We start from the raw sequence: 20,128 nt of genomic DNA on the forward strand, positions 1-20,128 counted from the left end.
ATTTTAAAGCGCCCTGGCCCATTTGGTTCAGTGGTTGGAGCATGGGCCTGTGGACCAGAGAGTCCCGGGTTCAGTTCCTGCTAAGGGCATGTGCCAAAAAAAAAAAAAAGACATAAAAAACATTTTAAAGCCCTAGCTGGTTTTGCTCAGTGGTTAGAGCGTCGTCCTGCGGTCTGGAGAGACCCGGTTTCGGTTCCTGCTAAGGGAACGTACCTCAGTTGCAGTTTGTCCCAGGCCCTGGTTGGGTCATGTGGGTGGCAACCACTTGATGTGTTCCTTTCACATCGATGTTTCTCTCTCTCCCTCCCATGCTATCTGAACAAAAAAATGGAAAAATGTCCTCGGGTGAAGATAAAAAAATAAAAAATATTTAAAAAAAAAATAACAATCTATAAAAGGCCCAGCTGGTGTGCCGCAGTGATTGAGCATTGACCTATGCACCAAGAGGTCACCAGTTTGATTCCTGGTCCAGGGCACATGCCCGGGTTGTGGGCTCGGTCCCCAATGTGGGATGTGGAGGAGGCAGCCGATTGATGTTGATGCTTCTCTCTCTTTCTCTGGACCGCAGGCTGACGCTCTAACCTCTGAGCCAAACCAGCCAGGGCTGGTGCTTCTCTCATCAATGTTTCTATCTCTCTCTTTCTTCCTCTTTCTAAATAAATCAATAAAAACATTTAAAAAAAAAAAACATCTATAAAGGCAGCATGAATGTCTGGGAAAGAAATCATCTTTAGATTGAGAACAGATAGATGGAGGTCTGGATCTGTAGCAAACACCTATATACTTTTCTTTCTCCTCCATGTCCTTCCTTGTCAAGAACCTAAATACCTTCCAGGCTCTAGGCAACCAAGTAGCAAAAAAAGGTTCATAACCATTTTGTTTGATAGACACTGTTGCTGGAATCTGGAAGGCAGCTGAATGGTGGGATGGCAGGACACCAGTGCCCATGAGGGCTCATGTGGTTCCAGTAGATGTGCGGGCTCTGGAACAGGGCAGTACCAGCATGAAAGGCATATACTGGCTACACACAGTCACTGGTGGGTGACTTTTAGTGTAGGCAGAAACTTTGGTGACTTGCTGAAAATATAAGCATCACACAAATATGATATTAACTGGATCTCAGCAAAAACACTGAAAGGAAAAGACCTGGAGAGGAGAGGATTTCTGTACATTTAAATGTGTAACTGGAATGCATGAATATATGTAACTAAGATCTACCTTGATGTTTAAAAACTAAACTTGCCTGGGTCATTAGTTCTACAGAATTAATGTAACTAAAGCTGCAGTAACATATAGTCCAACAATTCAATTTTCCAAATTTGAGTTACTTAAAACAAAAAAAAACAAACCACACACACAGTTACATACATTCATACAGTTCCCACACTCCCAACTGAAACATGCACATAAATGTACACACACAGACAACACTCAGAAAGCTCAGGTACACAGATGCCAGTGCACACCCCTTGAACCTGAGATGCTTGTGGGCTGCAATGAGGGTCAAGAGGCCCTGCTGCAGATCTGTTCGATGTCATGTATCTCTTTGGGACAATCTGCAGAAAGGATGAGAGGTGAGTCCTGAGTCACCACTACATCATCCTCAATCCGAACACCAAGACCACGAAACTTCTCTGGGGCATCTCTGTCATCCTCTGGAATATAAATGCCTGGAAGTAGGAAAAAAGAATGTGCTGTTCATAAATGGCAGTCACTGGATGATTTGGGGCAAGTAAATTAACCTCTCTGTGTTATAATTCATTTGTAAAACTGGGATCTTAGCACTATCTACCTAGAGTTGTGGAGGTTAAATGAGATAACACAGATAAAAGTGTCTAGTACATAATGGTCAATAAATGTTGACTATCATTACTAGAACTATTATTATAGTTATTTTGTATACTAGACTACAGGCTCCATATGGTAATCTTGATCATGATTCTGTCATATTCTAGTGGCTTAAGCAGGCCACTAAAGTTACTTAACCTATGAGTATGTCAGTATATGCTGGGAACCAGTAGATTATATAAATGTGTTCTTTCTCTGCCTAATAGTCTCCTGGAAAAAGGGAACTTGGCTAAAATAAAGACAAGGTATTTTAAAATGTATTTAAAAACACTTATTTAGAGATTATTAGCCTGAACAACCAGAAGCTGCAGAAATACTCAAATAAGCCCTTTCAAATAAACCATAAATGTAACTGATGTACACAATGTTAAGTAAGAAAAATAGGAAGACTTTATTAAACATTTGGAAAATTCTAAGAGCCCATGGTACCCTTTCTAATCATGAAGTCAGACAGAAAACAATCTTTTCATGTTAAAGAAACTGTAAACTTTCTCACTTATACTCACAGTTGCTGCTCTGTGATCAAAAGAAAAGATCAGCAAAGAAAAATGTAGTCCAAGTCTACAAGGAAGCACCCATGTACTGACTAGATTGGACTAAGTGGTATGTAAGGCCACAGACAGCAATGTTTGGGCTCAAAGGGTGAAAGACATGTCCCAGCTATAATTACTTAATTTAGAGATGAAAACACTTGAAATCTAAGAATGAGATCTGTTTCACAACAAAAATAGCATCAGTATTTAAAAACCGACTTGTCATATCAAAGTTCCCCCTCACCACATCCACCACTTCTCTGTTGAAATCAGCCCAATCACTAACATCATGCAAGCTGGGAACCGTTAAATTGCCAGCTTTCTCTAAAGCTAAGGAGAAAGAATTTGGATACTAAGAAGTAGGGTAATGTGGGCAGTTCAATGAATGCAGTTTGCAGAGGAATTGCAACTAAGAAGGTAGTGAGTCTGAGTCTCTTCCTGCAGGAAAGCACTGGGGGCTTCAGCAGTGTGAGCAGCCCACTACTACTACCCGAACCTAGTACAAATTGGCCCTGGCAAAAGAAGGGTTAATAAAGATTTATTTCTTAATACAGTATCTACTTATATAGTTCCCTTCTGTTGTTCGCTGGAGAAATCAAATTAAACAAATTGTGTGATGTTAAATAAGAAAGCTCATGAAAAATCTAAAATCAAGTTCCCTTCTACAATAAAGTCATTCTCCACCGCCACTCCTAACTTAATTATGTTGGTTCAGGTAAAAATAAGTGACGTTTATCTTTCTATTGGACACTACTATTATGTGTCCCAAGGGGTCAGAGGCTGCTAACACATCCCTACCTAACCCCTTACCTGGCTCCACTGTGATCACCATGCCGGGCTGTAGAGGGAGAGAACGGGACATGTCTGGAGTGTCGTGGACATCCATCCCGAGGTAATGGCCAACATGATGAGGGCAGTATTTTCTAGCAGACTGTGAAGGTAATTGCCACAGTGTTATGAGAGCAGTGGCCCCTTAAGGGGAAAGTTGGGCATGTATAAATCAGTGAGATTTGCGTTAATACCTCCCTCATGGTTCGGCCACTATGTTTAACCTGTCCTTGGGCTACTGCTTAAGAAACTTGATCAACTGCCACCTCTCGAATGAAATTCTGCCATCGCATTCTAAACTGATCCACATTTCCATTCCCAATATTTAATATACGCTGACTTGGGTAACCCCAGTAATGATTATGGCGAGTGAAAAACTCTTTTCTTGGGGGAGGGAGGATGATTATCTTAGAATAGTTCTCTTTTCAATGTTCGCACACCCCTCTCAGGAATTCGACTTTGGAGACCCTAAGTATCTCACAGCAACTTCTGGAGCAAGCTGAAACATCAAATAACACAGCAATTATTAGGCATTTACTGGCCTGGATATTTCTTTCTTTCTTTTTTAATCCTCACCCGAGGATATTTTTCCATTTATCTTTAGACAGAGTGGGAGGTGGGGGGAGAGAGAGAGAGAGAGAGAAACATCGATGTGAGAGAGACACATCAGTTGGTTGCCTCTCACATGACCCAAACCAGAGCTGGGGACTGAACCACAACCTAGGTACATGCCCTTGACTGAAACCGAACCTGTGACTCTTTGGTCCACAGGCCTACGCTCTAACCGCTGAACCAAAGTGGCCAGGGCCAGGATTTCTTTTATTGACAGGAAAGAAGCTATGAATTCCTCTTGCTCAGGCTAGCAAATCTTTAATTAATGGATAGAAATATCCAGGCCAGCCCTGGCTGGTTTGGCTCTGTGGTTAGAGCTCGGCCTGTGGACCAAAGAGTCGTGGGTTTGATTCCAGGCAAGGGCATGTACCTCGGTTGCAGTTCAGTCCTCAGCCCTGGTCAGCGTGTGCGGGAGGCAACCAGTTGATGTGTTGCTCTCACACTGATGTCTCTCTCTCTCTCTCTACCCCACCCCCTGCCCTCCCACTCTATCTGAAGAGAAATGGAAAAATATCCTCAGGTGAGGATTAGCAAAAAAAAGAAAAGTAATCCTGGTAGCCTAACCTTGGAGATGGAAGATGCCTTAATGGTCTGTTGGGCTTGCCCACCCGGCATTTTAATTTAAACCTGAGCTTTAACCCTGGCCAGTTTTGCTCAGCGGTTAGAGTGTCGGCCCGTGGACCAGAGAGGTCTGGGTTTGGTTCCCGCTAAGGGCACGTACCTCGGTTGCAGTTTGTCCCCAGCCCCGGTTGGGGTCATGTGGGTGGCAACCCCTCGATGTTTCTCTCTCACGTTGATATTTCTCTCTCCCTCCTGCTCCATCTGAAGATAAATGTAAAAAAATGTCCTTTGGTGAGGATAAAAAAATAAATAAAAAATAAAGCTGAATACCATTACGTTTTGGATGCAGATGAAGTTCACTAAAGACGTGCCCTTGAGGATACTGTTAAAGTCTCAACAATGTCACTGAAACACCAAACACCCTCCCCTTTGATTTCTACCTTTTCAAAATTACCACACAAAAAATTAAGAGTTAACCTCTCCTGCTTTTTGTGTCCTTTTCCACCTGGTCTGCACTAGACTTCATTTTATGTCTTCTGATGACTTACACAGTATGCAATGAGCCAGAATGTGCTGCCACCTTCTGGGAGAAATAAGTACTGACTCTCTTTGTTGTAATCCTGGTTCAATGTAAATCTCTCTTAGAGATGAAGAATCATGAAGACCATTTCTAAATCTAATTAGCTTTACATAAAAACTAAGCAGCATATAAGGTGTTCTTGAGAAACGGAGTCAAAAGAAGTGAGGTACCTTGAAGGCATTATTTTCCTTAATGTTCTTCATGATCCCCAACTCTTTAAGCTTCTGTCCTATTAGGGTCAGCATCATGCTGTAGATGTTTTCCAAGCTTGTTCCAGGGGAGCAGAGGGTCAGACAATCTCTCTGGATCTCTAGAACAGCTTTGTACAGTTCTGCCTGAGGTGCTGTAAACCTGGGGACAGGAAAACCAAAGAACATGAATTTGGAATTAACTGATATTAGAGGAAGTTTGTGACAAGAGAAAAATTCTGAGATGTTATAAATAAAATTACAGAGGTCAGAGAGTAAAAGGAAATAACAGGAAGAGTTAACCAGTTAATAGCTTTGTGCCAACTAACAACAGATTGCTCATATTTGGATGTACGTTGAAGCTCTAAATCAACTTCCAGGTGTCTATGAGCAACCACCAGCCACCACTGCATCCAGCATATGCATGAAATTCAGGACTGTTGCCTATAACCGATTCAAAAGCAGTAAATATTTCTTCCTCAAGACTGCTCCTATTCTAGAACTGCTCCCCTCACTTCACTTTTTCCCACCCTCCCTTATCTATAGCCTATGTAAGTTCTTTCAAAACAACTTACATATTTCTTCCCCCAAAATGTGTAAAAGCCCCCATCAACTCCAGGAGGGTGAATATATTGCCTTCTCCACCAAGCCCTGTTGCTGGTGGTTTAGACTTCATGTCCTGGGACCTGGTCCTTTGCTGGCTAGCAGTATGGCCCAATAAACCCTTTCATTAAAAAAACAAAAACAAGAACTTTCAGCTGTGGAATGATGTTTTGTTTAACATCTGCTTCTAAGTTTGATTAGAAAAACTCCAAGGCGATGATGATGGGGCATTGTAGATATTTAATCATATCAACATATCATTACTGACAGAACCTTAATCATATCCCAGATGCTCAACAGGAAAAGCAATAGCCCTTCGGACTGGGGCAGAAACAGTCCTTCAGATACACATGAGGTGAGGCTAGAGGATGCACCCAGCCATGAATATGATAAAAGGGCCAGACCAGGTCACTCTTGATCCTTTCCATTTTTTACCATAAAAAAAAAGCTTAGTGATCCATTTCTTATACGTAAAGCAGATGCCATGGGATAACTAGTCGATACTTTGGTTACTAGTAACTTTCTAGTTTCTAGGTGTCCTTAGAATAATTTCTTTACAGCCCTGGCCAGTTTGGCTCAGCAGTTACAGCGTCGGCCTGCGGTCCGGAGAGACCCGGGTTCGGTTCCCGCTAAGGGCACGTACTTCGGTTGCAGTTTGTCCCCGGCCCTGGTTGGTCGTGCGGGTGGCAGCCACTCGATGTGTCCCTTTCACGTCGATGTTTCTCTCTCTCTCTCCCTTCCTCTCTCTCCCTCCCATTCTATCTGTACAAAAAATGGAAAAATATCCTCGGGTGAGGATTTAAAAAAAAAGGAGAATAATTTCTTTACAATAATGGGGGGGGGGGATGAGATAAAAAATTAAACTGGGGTGGTATATGATATGTATTTTCATGCACTGTTGATATGAGTATAAATTAGTACAGCCAATTAAATCAAAGGCCTTCAAAGATGCTCATAAAATCTGAGCCTGTAATTCTGTTCTAAGAACCCATCCTAAGAAAATATTTGAAATTTTAAAAAGCTAAATGTATAAAAATGTTCACTGTGATATTTTTCATAATTATAATAGATACAATCTAAATGTTCCCTGATAGTTAAGTATAACAATATAATGGTATAATGAACACCTATACACCAACTCCCAGGTTTAGCCATTATCAACATTGTTATGTTTGTACCCATACTCTACACCACCACAGTTCTAGTAAATATTTTTATTTTTTTTTTCTTATCCTCACCTGAGGACATTTTTGCATTTATCTTCAGATAGAGCGGGAGAGAGAGAGGGAGGAAGAGAGAGAGAGAGAAACATCGATGTTAGAGAGACATATGGAGTGGTTGCCACCCATACAACCCCAACCAGGGCCAGGGACAAACTGCAATCGAGGTACGTGCCCTTAGTGCAGTGTTTCTCAACCTTCCTAATGTCGCGACCCTTTAATACAGTTCCTCATGTTGTGGTGACCCCAAACCATAAAATTATTTTCGTTGCTACTTCATAACTGTAATTTTGTTACTGTTATGAATCGCCATTGGAAATATGTGTTTTCTGATAGTCTTAGGCGACCCCTGTGAAAGGGTCGTTCGACCTTCAAAGGTGTCACAACCCACAGGTTGAGAACCGCTGCCTTAGAGGGAACCAAACCTGGGATTCTCCGGTCCGCGGGCCAACGCTCTAACCGCTGAGCCAAACCGGCCAGGGCTTTAAATTTTTTAATGTACATTTTACAGACACTAGAACCACAAATCTGAGCTGTGCAATTCTGACTGATCCTGATGAAGCTGGGGAAACTGAAACCCTAAATTCTGCTGAGTCTTCTTTGCTGATAGAAGCAGCTCTTTCACCACTGTCTGAGACTAATCCGGTTTTGATTGAGAACACACAAGTATCTCCCCTTAGGTAGTTGACTTGGTACTTGCTTCTTGACTTTTTTTTTGGTTTGTTTGTTAATCCTTACTCGAGGATATTTTTTCCATTGATTTTTAGAGACAGTCGGATGGAGAGAAGGAGAAAGGAAGAGAGAGCGAGTGAGACAGAGACACACAGAGAGACAGAGACACTCATGGATTGGGTGCCTTCTGCATGTGCCTTGATCAGGGCCAGAAGTTGAACCTGCGACCCTATGGTGCGAGGGCCAATGCTCTAACCACTGCAGATACTGGCCCTTTAACTAGACTGTATTTCTAGCAGGTCCTGAGGTTCCGAAAAGCTAGGTACAAAGTGTGACCCCACAAGGGGGTGAATGACAATCCAAAAAGAACTGCATGATTTTTCCTATTTTATAAACAATCTGATAATATGTGTGGAAATGAATAGTAATGTGTGGGATAATGGTGGAAGGAACATAAAGTTGGATCAGGCCAAATTTTTTGGTATGGGTCCACACTAAGAAGAGATTCTGGATCCAGTGTTACAGCTCAAGGTGTCAGAAATGCTAATAGTTTATTTGGTTGGTTGGCTGAAACGTGGGCTAAAAGGTATCCTACAGTAAATGGATTCAAATGCCAGAACTGCCTTGCTATACTGGAGAGAGAATTCTGCCTCAAGACTGCAACATCAACTTCTGTGTGAGTTTCCAGCTGCCCTAATAAATGCGTAAATCAATTCCTTAAATGAATCAATCATTACCAATGAATCAATCAATGTACATACATATATACACATATATGTACATACATATATGTATGTGTATGGATATTAATTAGGTGTTTTGAGGTGCCTGATCCTGTAATATGATGAATAAAACAGTCTTAAAAAAATAATCAGGAGCCCTGGCTGGTTTTGCTCAGTGGTTAGAGCACTGGCCCGTGGACCAGAGAGTCTCAAGCTCGGTTCCCACTAAGGGCATGTACCTTGGTTGCGGTTTGTCCCCAGCCCCGGTTGAGGTTGTGTGGGTAGCAACCAGTCGATGTGTCTCTCTCACATCGATATTTCTCTGTCTCTTTCCCCCTCTCTATCTGAAGATAAATGCAAAAAATGTCCTCAGGCGAGGATAAAAAAAAAACATCAGGAGCTCTGCAAAGGCAGTTAATCTGACCTAGAGGGGACCTGTTTATCTCTTTAGCCACTTATTTCACATATAACCATACTCCAAAGATGCGGTGGGATCTGTAGAAGACTTACCTGCCATTGACAGGCCAGGTACGGGTGATGTCACTTACATAGCAAGAAGATTCACACCCCCCATCCAACAGCACCATTTCCCCATCCTGCAACAAAAACAAGAGAGGTCAAAGTAGGTGATCTCTGGATTGTCAGTTGTTTCTTCTTTTAATTTAAACCCTTTGTGCCTTTCATGTGATATCTGTTTTTAAAATGCTCTAATTAATTTTAATCTTAATTTCTTAAAATATGTTTTTCATTGATTTTTTAGAAAGAAAGGAAGGGAGAGAGAGACAGAAACATCGATGTGAGAGAAACATGGATCGGTTGCCTTTTGCACAACCCCTACTAGGGATCCAGCCTACAACCCGGGCATGTGCCCTGACTGGAAACTGAACGAGTGACCTCTCAGTCCATGGGAGGACGCTCAATCCACTAAGCCACACTGGCTGAGAAAAAAGCTCTACTTTATTTTATTATTTATTTATTTTCTTTATGGATTTTAGAGAGAGAAAAAATGAGAGGGAGAGATAGATAGAAACATCGATAAGAGAGAACATCGACTGGTTGCCTCCTGCATGCCCCCAACTGGGGATCGGGCCCACAACCTGACTGGGAACCCACAATACCCAACCAACTGAGCCACACTGGTCAGGGCTCTAAATTTTTCTAGTGCATTCACACTGGCTTAAGAAAGGTGCCACTGCACCTGGCTGGGTAGGGTAGCTCAGTTGATAAGAGTGTCATCCCAATACACCAAGGTTTCAGGTTTGATCTCCTGTCAGAGCACATACAAGAATCAACAATGAATGCACAAATAAGTGGAACAACAAGTAGATGTTTCCCTTTCTCTCTCTCTCTCTCTAAAAACCAATCAATAAATTTTAAAAAGTTCTTTTAATTAAAAAAAATAAAGACGAAGCCCTGGCCGGTTTGGCTCAGCGGTTAAAGCGTTGGCCTGCGGTCCAGAGAGACCCGGGTTCGGTTCCCGCTAAGGGCACGTACCTCGGTTGCAGTTTGTCCCTGGCCCTGGTTGGGTCATGCGGGAGGCAGCCACTGAATGTGTCCCTTTCACATCGATGTTTCTCTCTCTCATCTCTTCCTCTTTCTCCCTCCCACTCTATTTGAACAAAAAATGGAAAAATGTCCTCGGTTGAGGATAAAAAAAAAAAAGAAGAAGAAAGGCGTCACTGCATAGTGGTTAAGTGCATTGATTCTGGAACCAGACTGCTTGGGTTCGAATTACTAGGTGTAAACATCAACCCATCATAAATGTTATCTTTATCACTATCATTATTAATTAACAAAATCCTAGGTAAGGGTTTTATCTAGGGCCTTATTCAAATACAATTACTCTTAACCATTCAACTTCAGACTATCACCTTCCCTGTCTGCTCCCCATCAAAAATACATGTGGGGGAAGAAGAAAACTTTGGATATATCTCTATTTTATTATTTATAATGTTATATTGAAATGACCTATTTATGACCTTGAAGACAGAGCACACCTTATTCATATCTAAATAAGCACAGAACTTGGGAGCATTTGAGATCTTGCTCCCAGGCATATGTCACCAGTTTGGCTCAAATAAACTCTTACAAAAATGCAAATAAAAGAAAACAAAACAAAAAAGTAAACAAACACAGAACTTGGCACACTGCAATGATCAAATGAGTGTATATATAGTAATAGTAACTTTGAAGAATAGATATGGTTTTTGTTTCTGGCAAAATGAGAGAATGAATTTCTATTAGAAAAAGCTTAATATTATCATATGCTTATGAGTTTTTAAAAATAGCATACAAAATTTGTATATAGTTCATAAGCAAGCAGAAATAATATTATTTATCATGTATATGTGATACAAGTATTTGAAAAAAAATCAAGGGACTGACAAACAAAAAATGTAGAATTCTAGTTAGTGACCTGTGGGAGGGAGGCAGTAGGATGGCAGAGCACAGAGTGCACAAGTAGATACAAGTATTGGGAGTGTTCTAACTCCCAAGTCGAGTGACTGGTTCATGGGTATTCATTTAAATGCTGTATAATTTACATGTTTGCTATATTTCGTCTTTTGAATTAATATTAAAATAGATAATTAAAAGTGGACTTAATAAAAGAATACGCAGTTCTTGTACAGTCACTTGGAAAGAAACCATAAAAGATAAATTATCTCACAACTAATAAGGTATTTTTACTATTTGTTTGCTCCCGTCTGCTTGGCCCACTGTAGCTTTCAGTTCTTACAGAGTGGTATAGAAGAAAATGAGCAGAGGCTTTAGGGTAAAATACTTGCCTCTGCACTACTAAGTTGCCTAATATATATATATTTTTTATCCTTACCTGAGGACATTTTTCCTTTTTTTGTTGAGGTAGAGTGGGAGAGAGAGAGAAACATCGACGTGAAAGGGACACATTAAGTGACTGCCACCTGCACGACCAACCAGGGCCGGGGACAAACTGCAACTGAGGTGCGTGCCTTTAGCGGGAACTGAACCCAGGTCTCTCTGGACCACAGACCGATGCTCTAACCTCTAAGCCAAACCGGCCAGGGCAGTTGCCTAATATTTTAAAGTTTGTTTTCCTCACCTACTAAGCAGGCATGTTGATAACTGCTCCTATTTCACAGCGCTAACATGAGGATCAAATGAGATAATGTCTGTAAAAGCATTTCTTAAACCATAAAGTACTTTATATAAATGGCAGTTATTTTGTGAAAGCTAAGAGGTTAGGGACCCTGAAGTCAGTGTGTTTTCTACTAGGGCATCTGCACCCAGAGGAAGCAGCACTGATGGATGTTCCATGTACCTTGATGAGCTGATTGTTCTTCACATAGTGCAAAGTGTTTGACCGATTACCTCCAGCAACCACAGGTGGGTAGGCTAAGATGTCTGCTCCCCGGGCCCGGCATTCAAATTCAAACTGAAAAACAGCAAAGTGTGACTTATAAGTGTGACTGAAGAATAAGATTTCCCTAGGCTGTTCCAGCCCAGGCTCTCCTTAACAGCCCATACCTCTATTAATTACTCTTACCTTAAGTCATTACTGGCAAACTATTCATCATATCTAACAAAACTTTTTATGCTGTAATTTAAGGCACTTTTTTATTCTCATCCCAATCCTGTTATTAAATCTGTTCTTTTCTTCTGAATACTCTAAATTTCCTATGATTTTCAAATTAAGTCCAGAAGAGGACACAGAAAACCTATGATCAAGGCTGAGTAAAGAGATACAGTCATGTGCCCGGCCTGTGTGGCTTGGCGGTTGAGTGTTGACCAAGAGGTTGCCGGTTTGATTTCCGGTCAGGGCACATGCCCAGGTTCTGGGCCCAATCCCCAGTGAGGGTCATGCAGGAGGCAGCCAATCGATGTTCTCTCTTATAGATGTTTCTATTACTCTTTTCCTCTCCCTTCCTCTCTCTCTCTAAAAATCAATAAAGAAAAAAAATAATAAATAAAAAAAAAGAGATACAGTCAAGTAAAGTTACTGTTTATTTTTATTTAGATAAACACTGGAATATGGCTTGCATTTTTAACAGCTTTAAATGACTAATATCAACCGTTCAAATAGCTACCAACCTATATGCTTTGGAAAATTAAAAAAAGATGCTAGGCAAATGGTAAAGTCTATAAATTTCACTATATCCTAGGATGGAGCTCAAGACTGGCAACCATCTGCTACTGCCTACAGCTCAACTTCAGATGCTGTTCCTTTACATTTACTTAAACAGTACTAGTCTCATCTCATATTTGTGTAAGCCTTTCCTTCTTCAATGGCTCTACTTTGTGATTTTCTTCATTTAGCTGTAACTTTGCATATTTTAGACTCATCTAATAAATTACCAGTGACATTTAAGAACCAAATCCTCTCCACTGATATCCTGGTCACTTCCAAGAAAGCCAGCCAGATTCCATTTCCAAACAATGAAATTACTTTCCATTTGCCTCCACCAAGAGCTTTCCAATCATTTAAAGCTCACCTTAGCATAAAGAAAGCTCTCCTCCACAGGGGCTTTACTGGCAAACATGGTCTCTATGAAAGCCTGCAAAGAGAATGGAGGGTGAAAAGAAGTCTCATTTTAACTATGCTGCTTACTCAATCATTCAAAATACTAGAGTTAAAATGAAAAGCACCCTTTCTCCCAGTTTTGTGAACCTGAAGTTGTGACTTTGTGGGCATGATAATATAGATTTCTGGAGGGGATAATATTGCTTTCAGAAATATTTGACTGGTGACAGATTTAGTGGAAGTGCTATTGGAGAAAAATGAGCCTCGTCTTTCCGTTGCTAGTGGGAGTGGGGTTCTTTGGGTACTGCTGGAATAACCATTTCCCAAGGCCCCCAAGGGGAGGACGTAATATAGTAGAAAGCTTTATTTCCATGGAATTACATCCGTAGATTTCCGAAGTACCATTTCCCTTAGTCCAGTCATAGAAGTGTAGCTGGGGTTTTAGTAAAGCTAGAAGCAAAGCCAGTGTCCAGAGTTTCTGTTCCATGTTGGAGCAGGGTCCAGTACAGCATCAGGCTAGTTGCAGTCCATTAGTCCATTATGCATGGGGGTCTGCATGGCCATGGGCCACATGGGAGGATGCTAGGAAGCCAATTGTGAAGCATGATGAGCCAACTGCACCAAGAGGAACCAAGAGAGTCCAAGAGTGTGAGTTTCACGGGGTGGGGAACCTTTTTTCTGCCAAGGGCCATTTGGATATTTATAACATCACTCATGGGCCATACAAAATTATCAACTTAAAAATTAGTATACTATATTTGGTCAGGCTAATTTGGTGAGGAGTGTGATGTTAACTGGCATTGATTTCATGGGCTGGACGTTCCCAACCCCTGGAACTTTAGAGGATTATATATATACCAAATTTCTGTGTGCTTGCAGTGGCCATGCCCATTCTGGCCAATGACCTGTGTTCCAAGGTGTGACCGATGGCAAGTTATCTTCCCTATGTCATCCCAACTTTACTGGACATGTGTGTCTTCCCTATATGGTTCCCTCTCCCAGTATTTTGTAGGAAACATGCCTATGTCTGGCTTTCCTTTTGTTCCTTTCCTATTATTAATAACTATCTAATTAAAATGGTATCAGAAGAGTACCCAACCATCCCAGTCAGAATATAAACTGTATGCTAGAATAAGCTACATGGAAACACATTTGTCATTTATGTAAGAAAATACTTCTGTAGCCCTGGAATGTATGAAATTATGAATTCAATAGTCCAGTCTACGGGAGGGTTTCCCAACCTCAGCACTATCGACATTTTGGGCTAGATAATTCTTTGTTATGGGGGCTGTCCTGTTCAATGCAGGATACCAGTAGCACTCCCTGGTGATAATTTGTTATTGCCAAATTTGTTATTGACATTTGGCAATAATTCTCTGCGACAGCTACATTATACATGTGTTTTTTTCCTACTTTTATAAACATACCTGTTTATAATTTATTACGGTATCTTGTTCCAAATAGGATTTTGATTAGGGTACATGGATACATAAAATACAGATAGCATACATTGACAGAATTAAAGAAAATCAAGGCTGGAAGGAATGAAGTGCAAAAAACTAAGAATGCACACCACAATGACCTTCATGATTACTATGGCTACTACAGATGGGCCACAATGTTACTCTGAGTTTTCTAGCAGCCAATGTGAAAAGAAAAACTCTGTCGGCTATATAATTTCTAATGCCTGTGCAATAAAAATAAATCAGTTGCTCAGGGACATGACTATATGATACTACAACTAGAAAGGAATTTCTCTCAAGTTGTTACATTCTAAGAGTGAATGCAATGTGTGAAGAAATTTTTGAATAAAAATTTTCAATATATAGACAAGGTAATGATGTCACTGTAAAGTCCAATAAAGAAAAAGCAAGTGGGATGGCAGTGGGAATATCTGCATGGCTTGCTCCCTTTTCTCATTCTGATCTTTCCCCCAATGCTTTGCACTTCCTACCCCCACCTAAATGGACACTTTCCATACTTTCTCCCCTTCTATTGCTTCATTTTCTTTCCAGCATTTAATTCCAGCTGAGTATTTATCTACTGTCTTGCCTCAAGTAGAATGTAGACTGAGGATAGGGACTCATGGATGATGTGTTTTGCTTACTACTGTATCCTTAGAACCTAGGGCCTGGCACCACTATAGGTACTCTACTATAAATATCAGCTGAATGAATTATAAATTAAAATGAAAGGATACACACACACGTTGATAAATAGCTAGTTAGCACTACATTTTTAGTACAAAGCTAAAATGAAACATAACAAAAAGTGTGGTAGTTCCAGAGAGGTTCATTCATTTCAAAGAGGGATTTCTTTGTGTTTTTTTTTTAATTAATTTTCTTTTGAACCTTTCTTGAACAGTACAGAGAATATTTTCAGTCATGGCCCCTTTACACTGCTATGCAGACTAAACCAATAGAAAAGTCCCTCTTGCTTCCTAGGTGATCAAATGCCTGATCTTGCTTATTTCTTTTTGTAATGAATGTATCTCCTACAAGTGCATTTCTTCACAGATGACGGTACATGGTTCAAATGCTACCTATCCTTACTATGTGTGGAATGTTCTTCCTATAAAGATCAAGGGATAGACTTTATGACTGTCACTTTTATTAGGGTTGTCCTGTCACAGTGCAGCTCATACTCTCAATTAACACTTGACCTTCTTACTTCCTTCACCACGTGCTATTTAAATGTTTATACTTTGATTATTTAAAAATGGAAAATGGGAGCCCGGATGGTGTGGCTCGGTGGATTGAGCATCGTCCCATAAACTAAGTGGTTCTGGTTTGATTCCTGATCAAGGCACATGTCTGGGTTTTGGGCTTGCTCCCCAGTAGGGGGTGTCCAGGAGGCAGCCGACGAATATTTCTCTCACATTCATGTTTCCCTCTCTCTCCCTAAAAAAAAAAAAGTAAAATGTGTTTTTTTTGCATTTCACTCTGTGCATCTCATAATCAGAACACATCAGGAGTAAACACTGTACAGCTTATGGAGAAGAGACAGTGGAGAAAAAGCAGGAATGCATTCATGATGGTCTTATGTATGTGTCCACATTCAGGTGATGTGAGAGTAGGGAAACTGTGACATTTGAGACTGTTCATTATGGCTGGAGTACCAAGCACATGTGGAAAAATGAGCTATGAAGCTAGAGGGGAAGGCAGAAGGGGCCAGATCATGAAAGGCCCCACATGAGCATAGTGAAATTTAATCCTAAAAACAAAATGGACCTAAATAGGACTTTAAGTAGGAGAAGAAGAGTCAGATTTGTAAAGACCACTCTGGCTGGGGTAGAGTTAGACGCAAGCAATAACAGAAACAAGGAGACAGCAAAGGGACACTAGGCATAGGCCAAAGTAACACAGCTTGGTATTTAAGCCCAGGTCTATCTATTTTCCACTACATTGTTCTGCCATCCTAGGAGTAAACTTGGGCACTCATTAATTAGGTATAAGGGGTGGGGAGAACAATTATCTAGATAACTTTCATATTTCTGTCTAAGGTAGCTGGGTCAATGTTGCTGTTATTAACCATCAAAAAGAATACCAGAGAAGAGGCAGGTCTGGCAGAGCACAGTTTAGATAACTACAGGGAATTCAGGTAGAGGTGTCCAGGAAGCAGGATATACATTCAACCATAGGAGAAATCTGGCCTGGACAAGGTCTGACTTCCACCCCGCTTTTATTTATGCCCACAGATTCTACCAACTCTCCTCTCTTAAACCAAATCAGACTGGAATAAAACCCAATTGATTCGTGTCACATAGGCAAAAATTATATTTGGCTTACTCCCCCCAAAAAGGGAAACTTTCATTTGGGCTAAAAACCAGAAATACAGCATAATTATTCTTAAGGAAACTATTTTGCCCAAATATCCAAAAATCTTACAGAAAAATTCTAAGACCAAAATTTGGAATACTTAAAGAATATGATGGTGCCCTGGCCAGTTTGGCTCAGCAGTTAGAGCGTCAGCCTGCGGACCAAAGAGTCATGGGTTCGATTCCAGCCAAGGGCCTTGGTTGTGGTTCATCTTGGGCCCTGGTCAGGGTTGTGCGGGAGGCAACCCGTCGATGCGTCCCTCTCACATCAATGTTCCTCTCTCTCTCTACCCCTCCCACTCTATCTGAAGATATGTGAAAAAACATCCTCGGGTGAGGATTAAAAAATAATAAGAATATGATTGCTGGTAAAGTTGTTCATTGAGAAAAATAAGGCCAAACTCCATTTCCCTGTCTGATGTCTTTACTGGGTTGGTAGATAAACAGAATACCTCAGATTTAAAACAGTACTTCTAAATTTTGGCACAACACTTAAAAAAGACTCTCACAACAGCATGAACAAGTGACAAAGTATGGATTAGAATACTCCTAGGTAGATTTATAACTGATTTTATACCTCATGCAAAGACATCTAATCATTTGACTGATACCAATTTCTCTGGAGCCCTAAACATTATCCCACAGATCTATTCTTAGCTTTTTCTCTCCCATATTTTAAAAATCAATTTGAAGGAAAATAAACATATGCTTTTCACATCTGTAATTCATTGTGAGTAGCGTTTGGTGGTCTGGCCATAGCTAGAACAGTAGACAGTATAATTGAAGAAGGACCCTGACAAACTAGAGCATATTCTGAGGAGGGTCACCAAATGAGGGAATAGTTCAAAACAATGTTTAAGTTCGGGAAGACTATAGGTAGAACTCAGAAAAGTAGCCTTCAAATGTTTGTGTGCTATTATGCTAAGAGGTTAATTCCAGTAGCCCTGGAATTAGCTTGAGCTGTTTTGTTCAAGTTTCTGCATGGAACTGATCCTGATCAAGGCCTGAAACATACTGATTAATAGTGTTGAGAGGAGTTTCAGAGCAGTTTATCAGTACTGGTAACGGTGTGATTAATGGTTTGCATTTGGTTTCCAACAGAACCCCAAAGGCTTTGTTGTTACATAGCAGTAATATGCCAATATGACCAAAACCAGAAAAATCTCTGAGATTCCATTTTGGGCTCTCTGATTTCCAGGTGTTCCATACATGCATCTCTGGTTCTGGATCCAGGAGAGAAAATGCATCTTGCCCTGCTCTTACTGAGGGAGGACAATAGGAGCCTATACCCAGCTTCTCTGGCCCCTGGCTGTGAAACAGCCATCGACTGTGACAGGTATTCTTACATTAATGCTGTTGCTATACTGTACCCTTCTCCTGTAATTGTAGATTTGTAAGCATTCTCATTTGGGGTCCTATGAGTCTTCTTTAACAATCAAACTGTTTAACTGCCATTATTATTGCAGTTATTATAAGGAAAGAAAATAAAATTAATTTATGTTGTTCCAAGAAGAAACAACTACAATCATGGGTAAGATACAAGGCAGATTTACTTTGCCTTGCAGGGTACTAAGTAAGTCTTTAGAAGTGCTCACTAAATGTCCAAGTTCCAGCTAGATATTCACCTGCCATGAAACTACTGCATTAAGTACACAACTCAAAGAGCCCACTGAACCCCTAAGAGCTTAGATTTTTTTTCATTTGAAGACAGCTTTTTCAGTAGGAACCAAACCTGTGATGTCAGCTTCCCAGCAATCTGCATTCGTTCAATTTCAGCAGGAGATTTGATCAGCCGGAGGCGCTGTATCAGCTGGTGGACAGCCTGAACCTTGTTCTTGCTCTTGGTTTTGACCTCAGCCACACGCTGCATATAGTCTGAGTGAAGCTGTGTGTGAGCAGGCCTCATCCAGTCATACCAAAGTGTATTTGTCTCAGCTTAAAATGAGATGCCAAAAAATTAATTTAAAATAAAACTAACAGCAGCAACAACAAATACCAACTGTCATAATGACTTAAACAAGAGTCAAAACTATAAAACCTGAAGTGTGAAACTCAAAAAGGTTGAGCACAAACTCTCAGAACTGAAGTAATTGAACAGTTTGATCCTAAATCATTGGAAAGGCCATTCCCTGAAAATGGCAAGATATTCTGAGACTGAATAGACAGCTTTTCTGCCTTAATACAAAGTTTTAGAACTATTAGATGGAACTAAACCTTTATTCAAGCTTTCATTTTATTTATTATTTATTAACCGCTAAAGAACAATTACAATAATTGCTCTAGACACCACTATTGAGCTAGAGACATTGTTGAATAATTGAAAACAAAGGACAGAAAAATGTACTCAGATCATGACTTTATGATTTAAAGCATTCTATCCCTTCACCAACAATCGCAGTATTGATGAAAGGAAGTTTTTTCAGTTAGGAACAATTGTTCACAGCTATAGAAACACTACAGTTGATATGTGCTAATCCACTCTTATCCAGGAAAGCTTTCCTTTCCCATCTGCTATGTATTCACATTACAGACCAACACTGTTCACCTTTTAACTAGAGACTCAAGCATATAGCCTATATTGGCCTGAGACATAAAATATGTAGGCTTGTCCTGGCCGGTATTGCACAGGTTGCAGTGGTTAGAATGTCAGCCTGTGTGCTGAAGGATCCAGCTTCCATTCTTGGTCAAGGGCACTTACATGGGTTGCAGGTTCAATCCCGGGCCCCTGGGTGCATGTGGGAGGCAACCAATCAATGCGTCTCTCTCACATCGAAGTATCTCTCTTTCTCTCCCCATCCCTCCCTCCCTCTCTTGGAAAAAAATCAGTAGAAAAAATATCCTCAGGTGAGGATTAAAGAAAATAATAAGTAGGCTTACTATGAAAATGATTTCCACTTACACTGTCTCCATTTCCCTTAATTTTTTAAAACTTATTTTGATTTATTCATTTCCTTAAATTGAATTTATTAAGGTGACATTGGTTAATATAGTTACATAAGTTTCAGATATACAAGTCTACAATACTTATCATTTTTTTCTGACAGTAGCCAATGAAGAGCATTCCCAACAATGTATGCCTGAAGGGTTGTATTTTTCATTGTTGTTGTTAATCCTCACCTGAGGATATTTTTCCATTGATTATTTTAGATAGAGTGGGAGGGAGGGAGAGAGGAAGAGAGAGAGAGAGGAAGAGAGAGAGAGAGAAAGAGAGAGAGAGAGAGAGAGAGAGAGAGAGAGACACTGATGTGAGAGAGACACAGTGATTGATTGCCTCTTGAATGACCCCGACTGGGGATTGAACCTGTAACCCAGGTATGTGCCCCTGACCAGGAATCAAAACCTGGGACCCTTTGGCCTATGGGCCGATGCTCTAACCACTGAGCCAAATAGGACAGGGCTGGGTTTTTTTTTTTAAGATTTTAAATGGATTTTTAGAGAGAGAGGAC

General features: G+C 40.5%; 1 protein-coding gene across 9 annotated transcripts in view; it reads right to left on the minus strand.

Moving 5' to 3' along the window:
- Positions 1 to 692: 692 nt before the first annotated feature.
- XPNPEP3 (X-prolyl aminopeptidase 3) overlaps positions 693 to 20,128 on the minus strand; it is a 58,988-nt gene continuing 39,552 nt past the window's right edge. For 7 of the 9 annotated variants that reach the window (XM_036251015.1, XM_036251010.1, XM_036251012.1 and 4 more), the window contains 7 exons: positions 18,415 to 18,617; positions 12,837 to 12,899; positions 11,666 to 11,779; positions 8,878 to 8,963; positions 5,133 to 5,313; positions 3,192 to 3,312; positions 698 to 1,670 (listed from right to left, as the gene is read on the minus strand). In XM_036251015.1, the coding sequence (XP_036106908.1) occupies positions 1,504 to 1,670; positions 3,192 to 3,312; positions 5,133 to 5,313; positions 8,878 to 8,963; positions 11,666 to 11,779; positions 12,837 to 12,899; positions 18,415 to 18,617 (935 nt within the window). In that variant the 3' untranslated portion in view covers positions 698 to 1,503. Of the gene's footprint in view, positions 1,671 to 3,191; positions 3,313 to 5,132; positions 5,314 to 8,877; positions 8,964 to 11,665; positions 11,780 to 12,836; positions 12,900 to 18,414; positions 18,618 to 20,128 lie in introns of all 9 variants that reach the window. The other 2 variants (XM_036251009.1, XM_036251008.1) reach the window with 2 other exon arrangements.

This window comes from Molossus molossus, unplaced genomic scaffold, assembly GCF_014108415.1.
Source record: "Molossus molossus isolate mMolMol1 unplaced genomic scaffold, mMolMol1.p scaffold_m16_p_10, whole genome shotgun sequence".
Taxonomy (NCBI): domain Eukaryota; kingdom Metazoa; phylum Chordata; class Mammalia; order Chiroptera; family Molossidae; genus Molossus; species Molossus molossus.